Source organism: Eurypyga helias, unplaced genomic scaffold, assembly GCF_000690775.1.
Source record: "Eurypyga helias isolate BGI_N326 unplaced genomic scaffold, ASM69077v1 scaffold43381, whole genome shotgun sequence".
NCBI lineage: Eukaryota > Metazoa > Chordata > Aves > Eurypygiformes > Eurypygidae > Eurypyga > Eurypyga helias.
The window spans coordinates 30,263-51,290 of record NW_010230987.1 but is presented as its reverse complement, the minus strand read 5'-3'; the positions used below and the strand labels follow the sequence as shown (position 1 = coordinate 51,290).

Below are 21,028 nucleotides of genomic sequence, written 5' to 3'. Positions count from 1 at the left end.
TATGACCATATCAGTAACTTCACTCAAGACAAAGTATCTAATTTATCCTCTATTATCCCTGAAAAAAGATGAATAAAATCAGATTTGATTGACACAATTTGTTCTTGACAAATAGGTGCTGTAGCTGCTTTCATCACCTTATTGCCCTCTAAATTCTTATAATTCAATCATGTAATAACTTCTTCCGGCATCCTTCCAGGTATCAGAATTAGGATAATAGTTCCTATTATATACAGGAACATCTCTAATTCCCTGGAAGCTTCCTTTCTATATCTTACTCTCATTGTATCTTCTCCTTACATCAAGATTAGCATTATTATTTGCCTTTCTCAAGCACTGCGGGATCTCTTGCACGGTTTAAAACCTTGATCTTAAATGCCAGCACAGCCTTCATAATTAAACCCCGAGATTATAACATTATTATCATCTGGGTAGTGATTTAGGCCTCGCTGTGGCTGTCAGCCAAATGTCATAATGCATACAATTAACAGATTTGCTTCTCAGCTTACTGATAACAAAGGAAGCACAAATAATTCATAGGCAGAGGCACCGGTTCTTTGATGTGACTGAACTCTGATCCTTTCAGCACCTGAAGGGAGGCAGGCTGAAGACGGGGCAGCCTCATTAAGGCAGAGGAGGAAAAAAAAGGAAGCAGAGGAGGAAGAGGAGGATGCAGGAGGTGCCCCCATGCCGCAGCCCCATGCTGAGTGCTGTGACCTCTTCTGGGCCAGGTCCCGCAGCTCCCACCCTCCCACCATGGCATGGGAAAGAGCACATTCCTTGAGACTGGGGGAAACGAGATGAAAAATCTATGTCCCAGACAAAAATACAGACAAAATAATGTCTCTAATTACAAGGTAGTGTTTTTTTTCCCAGAGGTTAAGGGAAATTCCTGATGAGATACTTCCATCTGGTTTACAGTCCCTTCGCGCTGGGGCAGTTCAGAGAGGCTGCAGTGTAACTGAGAATTGAGGACAGCATTTATTTATAGTTTGATAGCCTCATAAAAGCTGTAGAGCTGAGCTCGCAGCAGTGCGCTTATTTATGTTTTGAACTGCTCATGCAGCACCCTACTGCCTTGCAAAACGTATGCTGTTGATTCTGCATAAAATTATATACGACTCTTCATAAGGTTCATGACACAAAGGAAAAAAAAATTAAAAAAAAAATTAGACTAACAAAACAGCTGATATAAAAATAAAAGTAGCAGCCAGATCTGGAGGAAATTAACAGCCTGACTCTGAAATAAAGCAACACCAAATGAAGATTTGCACCTGAATCCATTTTTCAGAATAGAAATAAAAAATAGCCAAAAACTCTGAATAAGGCGATAGCTTTGATTTCAGCTCCTGGTGACATTGCAAAGGATTTCAGCCTTGCACTGGCGATTTTATAATGACAACCCAGCCTCTGGCACAATCTCAGTATAATGTCTCATTGCAAATTATATTTGTATCACATTTATCCTTTAATATCAATATACCATCTTTTTCCTTTGTAACCCAGAGGGGAAAGCAAAGCAGCACCGTTTCATTATTACCCTTTAATAGTCTTTCCAGTGATATAAAGGAGAATATTAATATCCTTCCAATGACCTCACCTAAACACTGCTAAAAGCCAGGAAGGGAGTGACAAGTTTGTAGCTAATGCACAGGGATGAATTTCTGAAGTTAATTGAAAGATTTTACCCCTGGGTTTTAATCCCGTTTTCTTTTTAACCTTTTAGCTTCAGTTTCCTCAACTGGAAACTGAAGGGGTTGGAGAAAGTAGAATTGCATAAAATTGACTGTGCAATTGTATTGAGTACAGTTCAGTCAGGAGCTTGGTGTGCTCTCCGAGCAAGGAGATGAAGAAGGTGCATTCTTATGAAGAAAGGCAACTAGTCATCTTGAGAGCAGAAGGTAGCCAAGCCCTGCCTATAGGTCTGGCTGGGGAAGCAGGGTTGCTCTGTAGAGCTCAGTGTGGTGGGTGAAGAGGAGGTTGGAGGGTTGCAGGTGATCTCAACTGCAAGGTGGAGACTCTTTGTGCAATTCAGCCCAAGGATGTGATGTCCGTTGGGTGTGGACCAGCTCCTGGAGAGGGGAGGCCACACCATCTACCTCTCTTGGGATGCTGCTTCTGGACAGGATACCCAAAGCCAGGTTTGTGGGTGGCAGAGGAGACCCCCCATGACACTGGGTGCAGATGGGCAGTGCCCTTCCTTCAACATCTGGGTAGTGGGTGTAGGGCTTCTCCATAGGACAATTTGTGCCTGAAGTAGTACATGAATGGCATGAGCTACGTTGTGCTTTAAGGTTCCTATTGCTAACGTCTTAAAGAAGAAAGAGGGGAGAAAATAGCTGCGAGCATGTTGTACCAGACAGCAATCTGCTGAACAATGTAATCAAAGACCAAGTGTGGCTCTTAAGAAAGCTAAATTACCAGTGAAAGAAAACTTAAAGGTGACCAGCAAAGGAAGTGAAATCATAACTCAGTTCTACACACTGCTTCTTCCTGATCTGTACAAAATCTGGGAAATATGATGATGATTAATCATCTCACTTGTTCTTCATATTAAAAATGCACATTTTGTCCATAATGGAAAAGCTGGAGGATGTGTGAGGCTCTGACATCACAAAAGAGAAAGGAGAGAAGTTGCTCATTTCGGAGGCAAAACCCTGGTTAGATTGTTAAACAGGATTGGGGTCTTGTTGGTAGCTATTAACACTTTCATCCCGTTGGAGAGTGACAGCCTGGTTAAAGACACTGCAGCTCATCTGCTTTAAGATATGTGTACTTATAATACCTGATCTTTGAGATGTAGTGTGGTTCCTGTATAACGATGCAGTGATCAAATATCGCAAGGTGAGAAAATAACGAGGGGAAAACAGTAAACTGGCCATCTAATTATCATGTAGGTTGAAAAAAAAGAGATGATTTTCTATCTCATAAAGGGTTCTACTGACTGTAAAGACTCCTCCAGAGGCAGCTGATGCAGGATTAAGGTCTATGTTTTCTCAAATGCAGTATTTCATTTCAGTGTGGACAGGAAAAAAAAAAAAATCTAGATTTTGGCAATACCATGGCTTTGTTTTTTGTACTAAACCTACTGCCTTTGATTTTTACAAGTACCATTAGAAGAGCTCAGAGCTTGGCCCACACTCAGACTATGAAGTTAATGTTTTGTCTTCCAAATCCATTTTTAAAATCTGGTAATAAACCAGATTCATTTCTCTGATGTGTTGCTCCTAGTTCCAGAATTGGAATATGGAAAGAATTGATGAAATCAAGGAAATGCTAATCTTCAAGCATGCCTGGCTTTTTATTTAGCACTCAAAAGTGAGGAATCTGTGTACTTTGCTAAAACAGCATGGTGGCTACTTTCAGAAACAAGTGAACGGCTAAAAGAGTAGGTCTGAGGTTGACGATATAGCTGTAGATTTCCTTTCACCTGGGAAATCTGTGAATCTGTCTACCTCAATGTGTAGAGAAATCTGGACTGTTTGTAGACATACCTTTTGGTGGTTTTCAAAGAATTTCATATATTCATTTTTTATATGGACACATCTTTCTTTAATGAGGCTAAGACAACTTTTTGTGCTTCCATGATTTGAGAAAAAACATTTCAATCTGTTGTGCAAGACCCTGATCCTGCGAATATTTAAGCTGGTGAGGAATGTTACTCATTTGAATAGTCCCATTAAGCAATTCGTAGCATGTTTACAATGTGTTTCAAACGTGGTTAAACCACAGCTTTAGGACTTGTCTGTGTATTGGTGATACATGACATGAGTCCTTACTGCATTTCCACAACAGAACTGTCCCAGTACCACATTAGAGACAGAAACTGTGTTAAGAACTGGCATCCCTCAAGTGATGGGTAAAAGCCATTCTTCCCTTGACAGCTCTACTACCACCTCAGATTCTGCAGCTTGCTGATCTGAAAGCCGGAGAGGTTCAGTAAAGCCCGTCCCAAACACAGAAATGGAACTTTGAAGTTCCTTCTGTTTTCCCCATAAATAAAACTAGAGGGATTATGTGAATAATTATAATTTAATTTAAAATCCCATTTGAGATTACAGTAAGTGGAACCAAAACTCTCTGAATCTGAAGCGCTTAATCATCCTGCTGAGAAGCAAGAGGACAGCTCAGAAGCTGGCCTCTATTTACTAATCTTTTATTTATCCCAAAGCAAACCAGCAGCAACTCTGTAAGAAAACCATGACCCACACTTTGGTGTAAAAGAGCAAAGAATCTGGCCAATTAGATGAGTCGCTTCCTGCCAGTCCTGCCACCACACTTCAGGGGTGGAAGCTGTCTCTGCCCGCAATGTTGGCTTGGCTCTCTCAGCTGGAAGGACGGGGAGAGAGCTACTGGTAAAGGGGGTGCAATGGGGCAGAGAAATCCATCGGCAGAGTAAGGAGGCGGCAGCTTCCTAACTGCTTTGCGAGGCTGTAAGCACAGGACTTCTGAACCAAAATCCTCCTGCAAGGTGGGAGCCAAGCCTGGTGGTAAGGCAGGGAATCAAACATCCGCACGTACACTTACGCCTCGGTAAAATGCCTGGGAACTGGGTTGTGCTGGTGGCCTTATTACCCACCTACACTGCAGAGGTGTAGATCACTGTAAAAATAGTGAGAGAATCAAGTCTAATGTTTTTCCATTTTTGTAAAACCCTTTTCTGAAGCCCCTACTTTGGCACAACTCCTTGTTTGAGAGGAGCTGTGAGCACTGAGAAGGCACTACTCCATCCTAGCTGTCTACCCTAAGGGCTGTTGAAAATATAAGGTGCTTCCAGCACCTAAGAGAGGACTGATGTCCTTCAGGTGCATGTGAGAGGCAAAACTTGAATAGCCAAGGGACTAGGGGCCTGACCTAGTTTATTAAAGTCAGCGGAAATCTTTCCCTTGATTTTAATAGGCTCTGGATCAGGATCAGGGAAAGGAGGGAGACGGCAGCTGGAAAAGACTGCTATGAAGGCAAGTCCATAATTTTCTTTAAATAATCACAAAACATGTGAGGTGAGCTATTGAATATTAGAGATCACTTGAAGTGTGGATTTTATTTTTGTGTTTCTTGGAGACCTTGAGCCTGAGACCTCACCGTAATTTTACGTGCTTTTTATGAATTACTGATTTATATCACACCCTATAGGATGACTAGCTTTAGATATTAACAGGAATATTGGTTTTCTCAATGATTTGTCCTTATTGGATGACGTGTTACGCTTCTACCTCTAGACATGTTCCTGGTGAAGACCTTGAATTCTGAGAAGATTTAAAACGAGGAAGTTTGGAGATCAACCATGGATTATAAAGCTGAGGAGAAAAGAAAGCAGCGCCATAGCTTGACTTTATTGGAACAAGTAAAGAGAATGAAAGAATCAACAGAGATAATTGATGTTGTGCTCGTTGCAGAAGGTGAGAGATTCCCCTGCCATAAGGTGGTGCTGGCTGCCTTCAGTCCCTATTTCAAAGCCATGTTTACCTGTGGCTTGGTTGAATGCACACAAAAAGAAGTGGTGCTGTACGACATCTCTGCAGAGAGCATGTCCGTAATACTGGATTACATGTACAGTGCGGACTTGCACCTCACTAACCAGAATGTGCAGACTGTTGCGCTCGCTGCGTATTTCATGCAGATGGAAGATGTTTGCAGTATGTGTCAGAAGTACATGATGGACCATATGGATGCTTCCAACTGTGTGGGCATCTACTACTTTGCAAACCACATTGGGGCAGAAGATTTATCTGATCAAGCTAGGAAATACTTGTATCAGCATTTTGGTGAGGTGAGCTTACAGGAAGAAATATTAGAGATCGAATTCCAGCAGCTGTTGACTCTCATAAAATCAGATGATCTGAATATTTCCAGGGAGGAGAGCATTCTGGACCTCGTCATCAGATGGGTCAAGCACAGCAGAAAGGTGCGTGTAGAGCACCTTTTTGAGCTCCTGAAGCAGGTGAGACTGGTACTTGTCAGCCCTTCCTTCCTCCTGGAAACCCAGAAAAGGAACACAATGATCCTGTGCAATTCAGAATGCAATGATATGTTTGAGGAAGCACTGAAAACCATCAAGCTGTCCAGCCGCCCTCCTCTCAGCCTGCGATATGGCATGGAGACTACCGATCTCTTACTCTGCATCGGCAACAATTCTCTCGGCATTAGGTCAAGACACGGTAGCTATGCAGATGCCAGTTTTTGTTACGCTCCTGCAACAAAAAAGACTTACTTCATTTCGTCTCCAAAGTACGGAGAGGGTTTAGGATGTGTTTGCACTGGTGTTGTCACTGAGAATAATGATATTATTGTGGCAGGAGAGGCAAGTGCTGCCAAAATGTCTAGACAAAAGACCAGGAACATCGAAATTTATAGGTGTGTACCCTCTGTCGGAAAATCCCTAATTATTTTAAAATTTTCAATCCAAATAACATTTCTGGAGACAAAAGAAGACCATTAGACAAAGCATTCTCTACTTGAAAGTTTTCCCAGAGATTTCGATTACCCTAATCAATTTGTCACAATTTATCTTACGGCACAATGAATTACATACATACAACCAAATCCCGATGCCTTTTCTCTCAAAAGAAGGAGGATTTACTGTAGTGGCATCTCTGTGTAAATAAGCTTGATTAGATCCTATATCAATGTATGTGGATTTTATATTCTCCTTACTCAAACCTCAACATTTTCCTAGGATGCTCTTTTCTAGGTCATTAGCAGAAGGAGATGAGTCAAGAAAATGACCCAAGGAGTCCAGTAAGACAGAGATAACACACTTCTCTTTTGATGATGATAGTACTTCAGAGATGAAAGGATAATGACTGATAGCTTAAAGCCCTCATTCTGTTATTACTCATGTCTTTTTCAGATGCACCCATTTTAAAGAAAATCAGACATTTTTCTAGATTAAAGACAAAATTTAAAAATTGTGACAGTATTTTCAAATGCCTAGATGCTTAAATTTAAGGAGGTAGATTGATACTGAGGCAGTACAAGCACTGGCCCTGTTTTCAGCAGTGCTGAGCTCTTACTCTTCCCAGTAACTTCAGTGGGAACAGCACATGCAGAAATAAGGGATTCCTTACCTTAATGAGGGTCAAATATCTTTGAAAAGATGCCTAAAATTAGGCTCCCTCATACCAAAAATGGTTGATATTGCAAAACTTGGGCTCAATTTTATAACTCCTCTGTGAAGGAGAAAGATCCTCTTGTCATTGTATCATTGTTTGAATCAACATTGACGATGAAGGGGGTAATGTCTCAAAAAAAGCTGATGGGACCTCTCTGAACCAGGCTATTTACAACTTTGGATTTTCCTACAGATACCACCAGCGAGAAAACCAGTTTTGGCACTGCCTGTGCACCACTCAGCTCCGTGAACTCTATGCGTTGGGTACTGTCCATAACGACCTCTATGTAATAGGAGGACAAATGAAAGTGAAAAACCAGTATCAGGTCACAAACTGTGTGGAGAAGTATTCCATGGAGAAAGGCACCTGGAGATGCACGGCGCCTCTTCCAGTACCGTTGGCCTGCCATGGGGTGGTTACTGTGAAGAACAAGCTCTACGTGCTGGGTGGATGGACACCACAGGTTAAGAAATGTGACGGTTATTTTGTTTTGTGTACTAATAAGCAGTCTTGTATAATTTTATGGTGCTTCTTGCCTAGGAAAAGTACATCAGTCATAACAGAAGAATAAATTGCTCAAGTTCTTCTGATTAAATATCATCTGTAGGAAAACGAAACAGGGTGAAGAACAATATCCCTAAGTCATACAGGGCCCCTTAACTGAGCCCTGTCTTCAACAAGTGTGTACACAGGTAAATTTCACGGGCAGATTTATATATGAAATTTAAAGTTCACCTCGATTTCTTAGGGAACTTTCTTGGCTAACTAAAGTTAATTTATTTGATTTTCATTATATTATATTTTAAATGAAAAGTCAAAGCATTCTCTGACAAACAGTTTCCTTTAATCAATCTATTTGTTTCAGTTGCATTGCTTGGCCATGTAAAGTTTTAATGGGAATTTTCAGCAGAGCCACAGATACCATATTCAGTAGTACAAGGAATACACAGAACTATGCTACAAGGAAGATGATGTCAGGAGCAGTGCTTGCTCTCTCCAGTTGCTCCCAGGGCAAAAGATCTTTTTTAAGAGCATGGCCCATTCTTATTTACTGCTCGGGGCAGTTTATCTTGAATGCTCAAATTTAAAGACCCACACTAACTTGACAATGAAGTGGAGCATCTGTAATCCTTATTGTCAACAGCAATATGTTACAACTGTAATCACATCTCATTGGTTTGTGTTCTTTTTGAAATAAATTTCTGTTTAAAGTGTTTGAGTGAGATGTGTTCAGCAAAAGGTTTTCCACCTCTTTGGATATTTTGAGTGTGGGAGTCCCCAGAGGGGACAATAAAATGATCAGAGAGTATTTCTGATTCTGCAAGAACTGAGCAAGGATACCTTGCTATTTAAAGAATTAAAATATTAAAACACACTTAAGGTAGAAACAATCCATCTGTAAAAAGAATTGAACAGAAAGATATATCACAAAGAGAGATGCTGAAGTCAGACAACCAACTTTGTCTTTCTTGATAGTTCTCCAGAACAGACTGTAAGGAGGAAAAGTGGCTTAGAAGTACAGGTCAGGAATATTGAGCCAAGACTGGTTTTTAAAAAAATACAGGCACCTTGAAAAGACCCGAAGTGGGTACCAGTACTATCAGTAACAATACACAGGAGTCTCAGTTTATATATAAATAGGTCTGAGATGAGCAGGTTAACAGTAATGATTACAAACTGTCGTTCTGTAAGATAAGGGCATACCTGAACAAACCAGAACAAGTTAGGGAAAGCTCTCTGTGCTTTAAGACCAGCACTGCAGAGTGCTGAATTCTTCTGGTTCCCTGTATCTCCCACACTCACCTGTCAGATGCAGTGATTGTGTGTGTGGGGCTACTGTGCTGCACGGTGAAAGCAAATTAGTTCATCAAGCCAGGAGTTGTCCCTATGCTCAAGCAGCATGGAGTGTTCTGTCAATCCTGAACAAGTGCTAACGGCACACCAGTGACAGAGTGCTGTAAATGCACCTGGCGGTTACAGGACAGAGATAAATACATGTTCCCTTCCCACTCAGATTTTGCCATCGAAACAAGACAAGACAAAGTCAAGCCAGGACATAAAAGGACAGCTTAGGAGGGCAAGGTCTCGACTTTGCTTGGGCTCTGCACCGGTTTAGCCTCACTGATGCTAGCAGAGTTAAAAACCCAAGCGACTCCAACCTTGGTAACTGGGGGCTCTTAAAATGGAAGAAGGTGTTTGGTGAGGCTGAACAGAAGGTTTCAGACATGTGAGACAAAGAGGAGGGCCCTGGCCATTATGTTTTCTGTACATAAAGTACGCTCTGCGCTTTGAGGCAAACGTTACCACAAACATGAGATAGCATGTGAATTACAGTATGTCAAATGGTGCCTGCTCCTAAATATATGCTTAGTCTGTGTTGAAAATGCACAGCTTACCCCTCTTCCACTGAATAAATCAGTGTTCCACACTAAGGACACAGAAAAAACATGCCCCAGGGCACTTATAGGAGGTAACAAGGGGCTATATATTTACTTTTAGTTTCTCTGCTACTGTCTTGTCCATTACACCAGTGTTGGAAAGATCTTTGGGGCAAGAAAAATCACAAGCAAAGCAAGAGGACGTGTAACACCATCACAAGTAAGGAAAGTCGTTCTCTCCTTCTCACTCTCTCTATGTGAAACCTTTAATCCTGAAATATTTCAGGATTCTCCCCCACAGCCTACTGCTTATGTTCAAGGCTGTCATACCCAGAAAACTTAATCTGAGTTCCCTGCATCACACTAGACAGGCAGAGAAAGGGGAAGAAGATTAGGGAGAACAAGAAGAGTAGGAGTGAGTATAAAAAGAGTATTATGGCAGCAAAGATATAGCGGGGGGGTAGGAGCTTATTATGAAAATTATTGAAGAAGTTGTGTCAGTTGAACAACATTACTCTGGTTAGGCTGACTAAATAAACGTACAGATGAGTCGAGAATAAGTTATGTATATATATAGGCCTGAGAAAGGCCAGCTAAGTACCTCACCGAGACTCACAGTATGGTCAGAGCAACAGCGGGAATAGTTTTCAACCTTTAGCAGGAAGGAGAAATGCCAGATAGGCTGGTTTTCTCTCTATTATTATTAGGACTTTAGAGCAGCTTTGTGAAAGAGGTATGTTCTGCCAGAGCCAGACCCATGAAAGTATTGTTATTACCCAAATCCTCAGCTTTGTTGCTGTGGAGTATAGATTCCTTCTTATTCCTTTGCCTTCTACAGCGCACTCCCAGCCACAAGTCATGGGTGCAGTTAAACCCTGGTGAGCATGAATCACTTCACAGCTATAATTGATGTGTTTATGTTATTTATCTGCTCAGCTGTCTGCTGTGATTAATTGCATGCAGGCGTGTGCAGAGGGCTCCAAATGTTGTATTATTATGTGGCTGTCATATTTCATACAGATGGATCTGCCTGACGATGAGCCGGATCGATTAAGTAACAGGACGTTTCGGTACGACCCAGGCCAAGACAAATGGACAGAAGGCGCGCCCATGAAGTACTCCAAATACCGCTTCAGCACAGCCGTAGTCAACAGTGAGATTTATGTCTTGGGTAAGAGGAAACAGATTTTTAACAGATAATACCATGACTTTTTCTTCTTTCCAGCGATTTGCCTCTGCGAAGTGAAATATCTCACCCTTTGCTATGTACGTAGGACAAAGTATGTTGGACTAAATGGATAGTGGTTTTCTAGAGTTATTTCTTCCCCACATCATTTCTTCCTTCCTCAACTTATGTAGATTGAGTGTTTCATGTTCTGGTTTAATGTAACAAAGATACTTTGCTTTTTAAACTGCTTTTCTTTGGAGTATCGGTGTGTGCTCTAAACAATAATGAATTTTAAAATGTGGGTAGAGAAGCCCTTTTAGCGCCATTTCACAGGTGAGCACTGGAAAGCTAAGGAACAAACCCAGCACCACGACGGAATGGCATAGGGAAAAAGAATTTAGCTCTCCCAGTCTAAACCAACATTATTTGTGGATTCTGATAAAATTCAATGAATTATCCTCTTCCACCCACCTCAAACCAGTGGATTTTTTTAAAAAATCAAAATATTTAATTTGTTATTTTTTATTGAATCTTTTCAACATTTTTGTTACAAAACATGGTATTTTGACCAATAGTTTAAGCCTTGTGAAAAAGCATACAATAATCTCCTACCCTAAAATCTTTTGTCCCAAAATGATCCCGATCTATATCCCCAGTTCTACAATTCATCCATAACATGACAATTTTCCCAAAGACCAGCCTTCAAGGCCCCATCCCAACCTCTGTCCAAGCCAACAGAAGGAACGTCACCTGTTTCTGAACACTAGCAAATACCTCAGGCGTCAAGTGAGAGATTTTTTTAAAGAGAAAATGATGACATAAGGCAGGGAAAGGCAGATGGAGAAGAAAGGGGCTGTCAGCATTGGGAATGATATGAGAAAAAATTGAGGGGCCATCTTGAAAGGAGAATAGGAGTCAGAGAGGTGACCCAATGAAGTAGAGAAGGATTATAGATGGGTGTATAACTGGAAAGTACTTGAAGAAATGGTGAAGAAATTTCATGTAGTCAGTTAATCCACTGGTGGGCAGTGAGTTATTGATGCCCTTCCATGCTCCCAGGGTCCCATGGGCAGCATCAGACATGAGGAAGGTAGCAATCACATCAGTACCTCAGGATCTTTCAGTCCCTTCTGCTTCAAACTACACCTGCTTACAAGCTTATCAAAGTGAACACAATAAATATGGTCTTATCAATGGAATACGCCTCCTGTATAAGGTGTGTTCTGGTTTTGTCTGGATTGTTATATACCATGGATAAAGAAGAGTTTGTTCCTGGCATGTAACACAGAAAGTGTTTTGCAGGGGGTGTATCTAAGAAAGATGTCTTTGAAGTAGAAGAGGAAAATGGCTTTAATGCTGCATTTGTCTTCTTTTAGAGAAACTTCTTTCTCTTAAGAGGCTTGAGACAGGCCAATAGTCACACCCAGGAGAAAGGGTGAAAGAAGCCTGTATGGAAAAGAGAGTTTTCCAAACAGAAAATCATTTCATTATTGTCAAAGGTTAGTGAGAGAGAACGTCAGTGTGCTGTTAAATAACAAGAATGTTGGCTGCCCAGGTTCAAAGGTGCTTTGAAAACGTGGAAACTTCATTCTTTGTAGAAGGTTAAATATATATAATTATTTATACTGACACTGATGCTGTAATGGGGCAGCAGAAGCAGCTGTAATAGTTGGGAAGAGAAAGGCTGTATTCATGCATTTCAGTAAGAAGCATTCTGAGATCAAGACCACGAATGCTGTGATGACACGAGAGAGTCAGGGAGAAAAGAAAGGAGCCGCCTTGGGATGCATGTGATAAAACAAATTGACAGTCGTCTTCACAGCAAGCCTGACACTGAGACAAGGAAAAGGAGTGGCTAATAAGGAAAACTGCATCCATTTTCTTCTCTCAGAATCTCACAAAGAAAGAAGCATATCTCAGTGATTACAGTAATGAAATGTACAGATCGAACACAAAGCATTAAATCTGAAAAGTGCCTGTTTAAAGGCATTGAGGAAAGTTCATGGTCTCACAGACCTTCAAGAGCATTCTGCTAATGGGAAAATATAAAAAGCATCATTTCATTATGTATAGCTGCCAGTGCTGCAGTATTCAGGGAGCTGAACCTGGACTTGAATTCTTTCTTACATCTCCACAAGTACCAATAATTTGTCTTTTTCTTTTGTGAGAAAATGTTAATTGGATTGGAACGTGGTCCAAAACAAGCTCTTGCTCCGTCTCCATCACTTTATGGCTCACACACCTTCTCATGAACAGTCCTTATTCGAGCAGTCCTAACGGAACCAACACACAATCCTGTGATTAACCATTTGCTGCACTGGACCCTTTCCTCTTGCCACTAAATGTAACTAAATACACATAAAAGCAGTGTTTGTTCTCAGTTTTGATCATGTAAATCTGAGGTAATTTCACTGTAATGAACAAACTTGCTTGTAATTTATACCAAAGGTATAAGCTCACATGCTGCTCCTGGGAGTGGGTTTTTGAGAAAGACTGTGCTATTTTCACCATTGTGTTTCTGAGCTTGCTTCCATTCTGATGCTCCACCCACTCAAGGTGTAACTGCAGCAAGTGTAGACACAAATGAGTTAATATCAGGTAGCGTGAATTCCGATTACAGGGAAGACATTTTGACCTAGGTCTGAGATGCCTTCACAAACTCCAGATTGCCTATTTTCACAAACTCTGCAAGGACTTTAACATCCATAAATCTGTAAAATTTGGTTGAAGCTGGCCAACAGGCACTAAAGCTATGAAAGGCAGACAAAATAAACACAGACACAGAACACACGTAGTGCAGGTAACTGCATGGGTCTTGTTTCCTTAGGAAATCAAATAGTATTAGAAATATTTTTTTAATTGAAAGACAAACCTGACACTGAGCCAAAAATGATTTGTCAACAAATTCTACCTTTGAATATGCTGGTTTAAATCCACCTTTAACTGTATGGGTGGAAATGAAGATTTATCTGTTAAAATTGAGAAGACAATGTGCTTGCTAAATGTTAATGATCACAGTCTCTGGAGGAGATTAAACATTTTCCAAGACCTCTCAAAATGATGAAGCGATTTCCAAACAAATTCTGTTTGGAAACAGCGATACAGTCACTGATATTGGCTCTGCTGATATCACACATGGCCTCATCTCCAGCTGTAAACTCACACTCGCCAACTGTAATTAAAACCTCACACAGAAAAGCTACATCCCACGGTTTACTCATGGTGACAAGTTCTTGACACCTTGTGAGTTCTCAGGCTGTTGGGCTATGAGGTGGGTACAGTTTTCCTTTGGAAATCATTGTGATTGAGTCAAAAAAATCACCGGCAGGGTGAGGGGCAATCCATGGCATTGAAAGGAAGACAGTGAAAGCGCTTTAATCCGGCGGATGTGGGACTTGATCATGCAGATGACATTCAGGAGAGCATGGGAATGGAAGGAGTATGGAGGTTGATGCTGACAGACCGAAGAATAGCAACTGTCACGAGGGTGGTAAAACCATTGCAGGCTGTTCAAAGCTGTGGATGCCTCAGACATCACCCTGCTTCGCAAGGAATGTGGGGCACTGGGGGAGTCTAGAAAGATGCTGTCAAAGGCGATTTGTGCTAAAAGACACATCCTAGAGGATCACAGCTCGTAGGTTGTCCTCATGTAGTGATGTCAGAGACATCTATGCTCTGGCAATAATGCCTAAGCTTTTGTGCTACAGATGAGAGGGAGACTTTCATGGAGTTCCCCACCATTGCCATTTATACCCCCTCCCACTCCAAGTGGGGTTTCGCCATGGTGAAGTGTGTGTGGACAGAACTCACACATCTAACAGGCTCCCATTAAGCCCCAGTCATGGGACACTCGGTGAAGGGGCGATTCAGAAGCATGCTTGCCATCAGGGCTTGGATTCCCACAAGCATCACCCGCTTTTTGTACTGTATTTGTTCCTTATGTGGTGCACGGTCTCCACAGGCTCCCTGCAGTCTGCACCCGTCTAAGAAGATCCACTGGGCTGCTGGGGACAGAGGGAGGAGATGGAGGGAGGCAAGGGGGAAGCAGGCAAATGCAAGATACCTTCTGTATGCCATAAGAACCAAGCCCTGCTTCCCAGGAATAAAAACATGAAATAAAGAAAAATATAGCTCTAGCTGGATACATGAAGTAGTGTTGCAGAGAGATGAGACTTCTTTCAGGCACCTCTTCAAAACAAAGTCCTTAAATGAAGTAAGTTTGTCAGCTCTTTCAGGCAGGATCTCTGTCTTCCTGTACAGTTCATAGAGGTGTCAGCACATTCAGGATTAGGTGAGACTCTAGAGCATAAATGAAAAATCACTCCACTAAATGTTCATCCTCTCTAATATCTCTCATGTGAATGCAACTTCTATCATAAATATGAAACAAAAAGCATAGATGGAGCACTAGCTTTGAATAAGATGCAATAGCAGACTCTTTGATATAAAAGTCTAATTTTTGCTCTCATCCATGTAGGTGTAAATCTGTAGTAAGTAGTCTGCTGATCTCAGTTGTGTTGTGTCAAACTCATTTTGTTCTAACCCAGATCAGAATCTGACGCTTAGCCTTTGAAGTGTTAATTTCTGAAAAGTCCTATTGGCACAGAACAGGGAGTACATAGTCACTGTCCAAAACCTCTTCACAGCCTAATTGGGAGCTCCAGCGTGTAAAACCCTAATGACTGAAATGGAATTATTTTAGAGTCACACTGATGGAAGAAAAATGAGAAATAGATTAGAATTTTTGGTCTGAGTAATCGCATTGTTCAGTAACCTGTACCATGTGTCTTAATCAGCAATCCTGCGATATAATTATCTGTTTGTTGTGTAATGTTCCTAGAGAATCTTACGCTATTTATACACTGAACATAATCCTCATAAGTAAATGAACAGCATTTCCTAAGGCTCAAAATCCTTTCTTCTATTCATCCCATTTGACTGGTCTTAGCTCTTTCTCTCTATATTTTCCCAGGAACATAACTATATTCGTTGGAAAGCCCAAGAAAGAGCAGTATTGTGTTTTTAATGACAGAGGCAATTGAGACACTTTTGGAAGAAAACCAGATGGGAGGGCTCTATTTAAGGTCATGCATTTTAATCTCTCGCTTAAAAAAATATCCTTTCCAGCTAAGTCTCTGTAAACTCATTACAACCAATGGACAAATTAGGAAAATTTATCCAAATGAATCCATTTGAATGCCATATTCATTAGCTTATGTTAAAATACATTGAGTAGAACTACTGTCTCTGAAATACAGGTCACTGGAAAAAAATGTTGTATCACCATGACAGCTTTAACCATGTGTTGCTTCTCTGTTATATAATTCCTGCTTTATAAATAAGAACATATAGGAGGACTTAAATAAGAAATCCTATTAGGGAAGATTTAGGAATGAAAGAATTTTTGTTTATCCTCCTTAGCTTGGCATCCCACCTCTTACAACTTGATTTTTTCCCCTGAGTTTTTGCTGAGAGCTCCTTTTAAAAGTTTTAAGCAGTTAAATGTGGTTCAATTAAATACTGAATGTCTCGGTCATAAAATACTTATTTGAATATGTACTTTGGGGTCTCTCTGGAAAGCCAAGTGTGTGTAGGAGTGGCTGGAAGGAAACATTTTAGCTTTCATGCTTGAGTATTAACTCTGCATTTGAATAACACCTTCTTCTAAAATAAACATGTCTATTTATAAATATGCTTTGGACTTCTGACAAGTAGCAGCTTATGGGCCTGATTCTGCTGTGTTATACCTGTGCAACAGCCTCCGTAGTGCCTGTGTGCAGGGAGGAACACAATAGGCAAAAATTTGGTCTGATAGATGAGATCAGAAATGCTTTCTACTCACTTAAGGATTATCAAAGGAAATGAGAACAAGGCATTACAGGAGAAAAGAATGAGCTGGGACTGAAGTGTTAGCCATGTTTAAGAAGACAATCATCTGTTTTTTAAGAATGCTTCTAATCAATCTTTTGCTCTCATGTCTTCTACAACCTGCATTACCTCATCTGCTTTGCTCTGTATTAGTAAAGAATGACAGTGCTTCTCGGTTTCATCTTTGGAAGTGCCTGCCAGGGCTCGCTTTATTGCTCCCTTATTTCTCCAAGAAACCAGCTATGCAGCCCTGCTTTGCAGAGAGGGAGAGAGCAACGTAAGTGCTGAGACTCTCAGCTTGAGTGCTGTTAAAGGGTAATGAAGGGAAATGTTACATAAGAGATTAGAGCTATAAAATCCATTGTGCATTCCAGAGATGAATTTAATAGTGAATTATTTTACTAGAGGCAAAGCTTAGATTTCACTTGCTTGTTGGAGAATTACTCCTTTTTTTTTAATCCATTTCCCAGGTTTCTTTGATAAAATTTCAAAGAGGTACTAGAATACATGTTGCTCAGTATCGTGATCTGAGGACTTAATTATATGATAAAGAATTACAGTGTCAGTGCCCTGAGGGCACTAGTAGGTCTTGATCACCCTGACCAGCATCACCTGGAGCCTCCACCCACACCCTGTGCCCATAGGTCCATGAGCATCATTTAAACACAGGCCTGGGAGAGTCACCCCCTTCTTGCCATCTTGCCTTTGCCTGATAACTGCTGGTAGAACCTTCTGTGATCACCCACCTCTAGTCCTGCGGAGCTGCGCCCTGACGGTGAGCTTACTACCTGGGACACCTTCCCTTGGGAAGCAGCTCTGACCTTGTTGCTCCCCAATATGCTGCCCTGGCTGAGAGACTGTAGTTTGTGTCTTATTTCAGGTGTCTGTTAGCGGGGAAACCAAATTAAATGGTATGAAGTCTGATATTCAGAAGTCCCTGTCACCCTGCCACTCTGAGTGGAGTACATAAGCTCTTTTCAGTCCTATCTGGGCCACCAACCACCTTGTAGGTGTCATTGTGGTCAACCATCCTGTCTGCGCGGTGAGTAATCCAGACTTGGATCTGGATGGATATGCTGGGGGGAAAAAAAGAATTGTTCATGTTGGACACAGCTGCCTGGCAGATTTAGCTGGATAAGAGCTCGGTGTGGATGAGAGTTGGAAACACAAGTACTCTGTACCAGTGCCTCTTTTTACAAGTACCAGTGAGCTGGGTGAAGTCACTGGGTGCAGGTAGGTAGGAATGTTCCCCATCTCTTGAAACTCAACTGAGTCAATCTCGCTCCTATAGAAATATATTTCTATATATTTATAAATGGATACATTTAAGGCATTTATGCCCTTTGCACTTGCTGAACTAATTATTGCTAGTGACTGCACCACTTCACTGCTGTTACAGACATTTCCCCACAAGTGCTGGAAGGGTGTTCTGTTATTAGAACCGGTGTGACTCAAATTGTATTCGGCCTTCTCAGATGAGCGAGGGGTACAAGGGAGGCAGCTGACCTCAGCCAAAGCTGTATGCTCTGCCTTCAGCCAGATACAAGCAGCGTGTGGGTATGGCAAGGCACAGGGCTGTACGTCATGGGAATACTGAAGACCTGCTAATCACATCGCCTATCCTGCTTTGCCTTTTTGCATCAAAGGCTTGTCTTGTCTATCCTGAGGTCTTAATGAAGATCATGCATTTTATTTATATATTTATTTTAGTAATGGAGCTTCCTGTTAAATTTAAAGTCCATTAGAACCGCTGCTTACAGAGTGCCCTTGAAAAGTACGTTTGATTGTGGAATCATCCAAGCGTGATATGAAAAGCTCTCAAGCATTAATGGGTTTGGGAACACAAAGGTGGTTTCACTGGCTTTTTTTAGTTCTTCAGTGGCATCTGAAGTATCTCCTAGGGAAAGCACATAATGTAAAAAGCGTAACGTGTTGAAAGGGTGTATCTGTAAGGGGGTGGGGGAAAGACTGGGTTCTAGGACTGAATCCTCCTGTGTGATGAATGTGAAAATGACAGAAATGTTGAAAACTCCCAGTGAGAAATCCATCGCACCCTGCACAAAGGACACATAGTTGTGTTTTTGTGGTGTTGAATTCAGCCCCTCTGTTTGTGATAAGATAGGTGAGTGTGGGTGAACAAAGGGCCCTCCCCAGCACCCATTCCAGTCTGTGGGCATGGAAATAGCCATTGCTGCCCTTCTGCTCACCTGCTGGGACTCCCATGAGGCTGCGACCACAGCACGTGTGTTTTAATGACCCCATCTATAGTTCTGGGTGGTTTAAGGTACAATGATAAGTACAGATCCATGTGCTGCTGGAGGGTCACTTGGCACATGAGCCTCCCATAGATGACCTACAACCCTATTCCCTCTTCACTACACCCTCCCTTAGCCCCTTCAAGGTTACCTCCCTTTTCCATAGAGGCTCCTGTAGGAGGAGAGCAGGAATTCAGATGTTCAGCTGTCCTGCTCAGAGACCACGAAATAAAGATAATCTTCATGGTCTTAACTGTAATTCCATATATTACCACCTGCACTCCTAATGGTTTCATAAATCTGAGTGAAGAAGGCACTGGGACAGGATGATCTGGAACCATGATTGCGGGAGCACAAAGCACCTGGAATTGCCTGACACAGCAAGTTTCTTCCACCAGTTTGAAGTGCTGCATGCTACACACAGTGTAGGTGATGAATAGCCTGGTTAATGTTAGATGCCTCCGCTCAGATGCAGATGTGAATTGATTTAAGTTTGGGAACCCTTTTTGTTGATTTGTGTATTTGTCTGTTTGGGAAGAGGCCTGACACATCAACCTCCATAGAGGAAAGAGGATTGTCTCAGAGGAACATTTCTCAGCTACCACATCTGGAAAGACAGCGAAGCAGTGTGGTGGAGTTTAATATCCTCAGATTCCTTTGTTAGCAATATTTCGGTGTTAACGTTGCTTTAGAAGAGGAGATTGGAATTCTTGATTTCTTGTTTTTCAGAATCCTGTTTTTCTAAGCTTGAAAATTAAACTTTATTCCCCTTTGATTTCTCCTTCTTACTTTCTATTTGCTGAGAACTTAGCTTTGCCTTTGTTGTAAATTGAACATGAAATTGGATTTATCTGAAATGTCTGTGGAGGGTGTAAATAAAATGGAGATATTTTGGACCTTGAGGACTGTCTCTGATGATGGCAGGATTAAAGGGGATTAAATTTAAATTGCTTAAACTAGCTAATGAAGGTTTCATAAATGCTAGAAAATATGTAGTAGGTCTTAAACTTTTGAAAAGATGCTCCAATAGGTCAAGAAAGATTACTTTTCCAATAACCATACAGGAGAAATGTTTGGAGGTGGATCCCCTGGACTGGCCGCTGAAGGTCTTCATTAACTTGTAATGGTTGTGATCTTTTGCAAAAAGTCACTGACTGTGCTGTATCAGTTTTGTATCCGATTATTTCTGTTCTTTCTGAAGTTACCATGCCCTACAGTTACTCAATTTAGAAAATTACAATAAAAATGCACTAAGCAACAAACAGCAATTATGCTTCTAGGAGAGGTCTGGGGCATTTTGTCCGCTGCCCTCCTTGAAATATTGAGGCAATCAGCAAAGTTATGTGACTTTGACATGCCACATGCATTCCCTAACTGGTACCATTCATTCCTCTGGTTGAACAAGATGCTCTTTCCTCATATGAAGCCTCTTCCTTTGGGTGAGTGCATATTCTTCAGTGGTGTACAGTAACACCTGGGCTAACTTTTTAAAAAAACATAGCTTGATAACCAGCAGCTGTCTTGCATGCTGTACTCTGTGATTCTACCAAACAATGCTATAGAATCAGAAAGACTATGTGATAAGCTATCAATTAAATTAGCCTTATCAGTTAAAAATTTTGATTAGACCTTAAAACTCTTCTTGATTTATTTAGGCAAAGTATCCTGTCCTTAGAGTGGCACACCTCTCATAAGGTGAGAATATCATTAAGAATTAATGGTGAGAATTCATTAAGAAGTAGTGGAGAATACTGCGTGGGAGAGGGTAACACTCCTGGCATATAGAACAATATAATAAGTAAATGTTCTAATTCTGAAACTTATTCTTGTTTCCAAATAGTCCTAAGGAATAGCTCAGGAGACTCCACGAAGAGAAGGGCTCAGCATGATGATGCCTACAGTTCCCTTTTTAGCATGGAAATGACTAGCAAAATTCTACGACCACAATTAATCCCTACCTCAGCTCTCTTAGGTGAATCAAGCCTCAGAGGAGGACCCCATCAGAGCAAATGCTGCTTAGCTGAGGGTGTTAAGCTTGTAAGGAAAGTGTTTGGATGCTTTCCTTGCTCCAGCACACACTGAGGGGAGCCTAATAAAAACTGCTAGGACCTTGTTGGTAGGTATTAGGGCAAGTAAATATTTGCTGTGCATAGAGAAAGGAACTGAAAACCAAACCCAGTGAAGGTTTTCAAATTCAAATATTTAACTGAATTGAATGCTGTTAAGTTCAACTGGATGAAAAATCTT

At 41.2% G+C, this 21,028-nt stretch overlaps 1 protein-coding gene across 1 annotated transcript in view; it reads left to right on the top strand.

Annotated features, from left to right (window-relative positions):
* The first annotated feature begins 5,284 nt into the window (after positions 1-5,284).
* The window catches only part of KBTBD12 (kelch repeat and BTB (POZ) domain containing 12), a 29,397-nt gene continuing 13,653 nt past the window's right edge, over positions 5,285-21,028 (top strand). The window contains exons 1-3 of the mRNA XM_010160912.1: positions 5,285-6,354; positions 7,305-7,575; positions 10,511-10,661. Of these exons, the coding sequence (XP_010159214.1) occupies positions 5,285-6,354; positions 7,305-7,575; positions 10,511-10,661 (1,492 nt within the window). The remainder of the gene's footprint in view (positions 6,355-7,304; positions 7,576-10,510; positions 10,662-21,028) is intronic.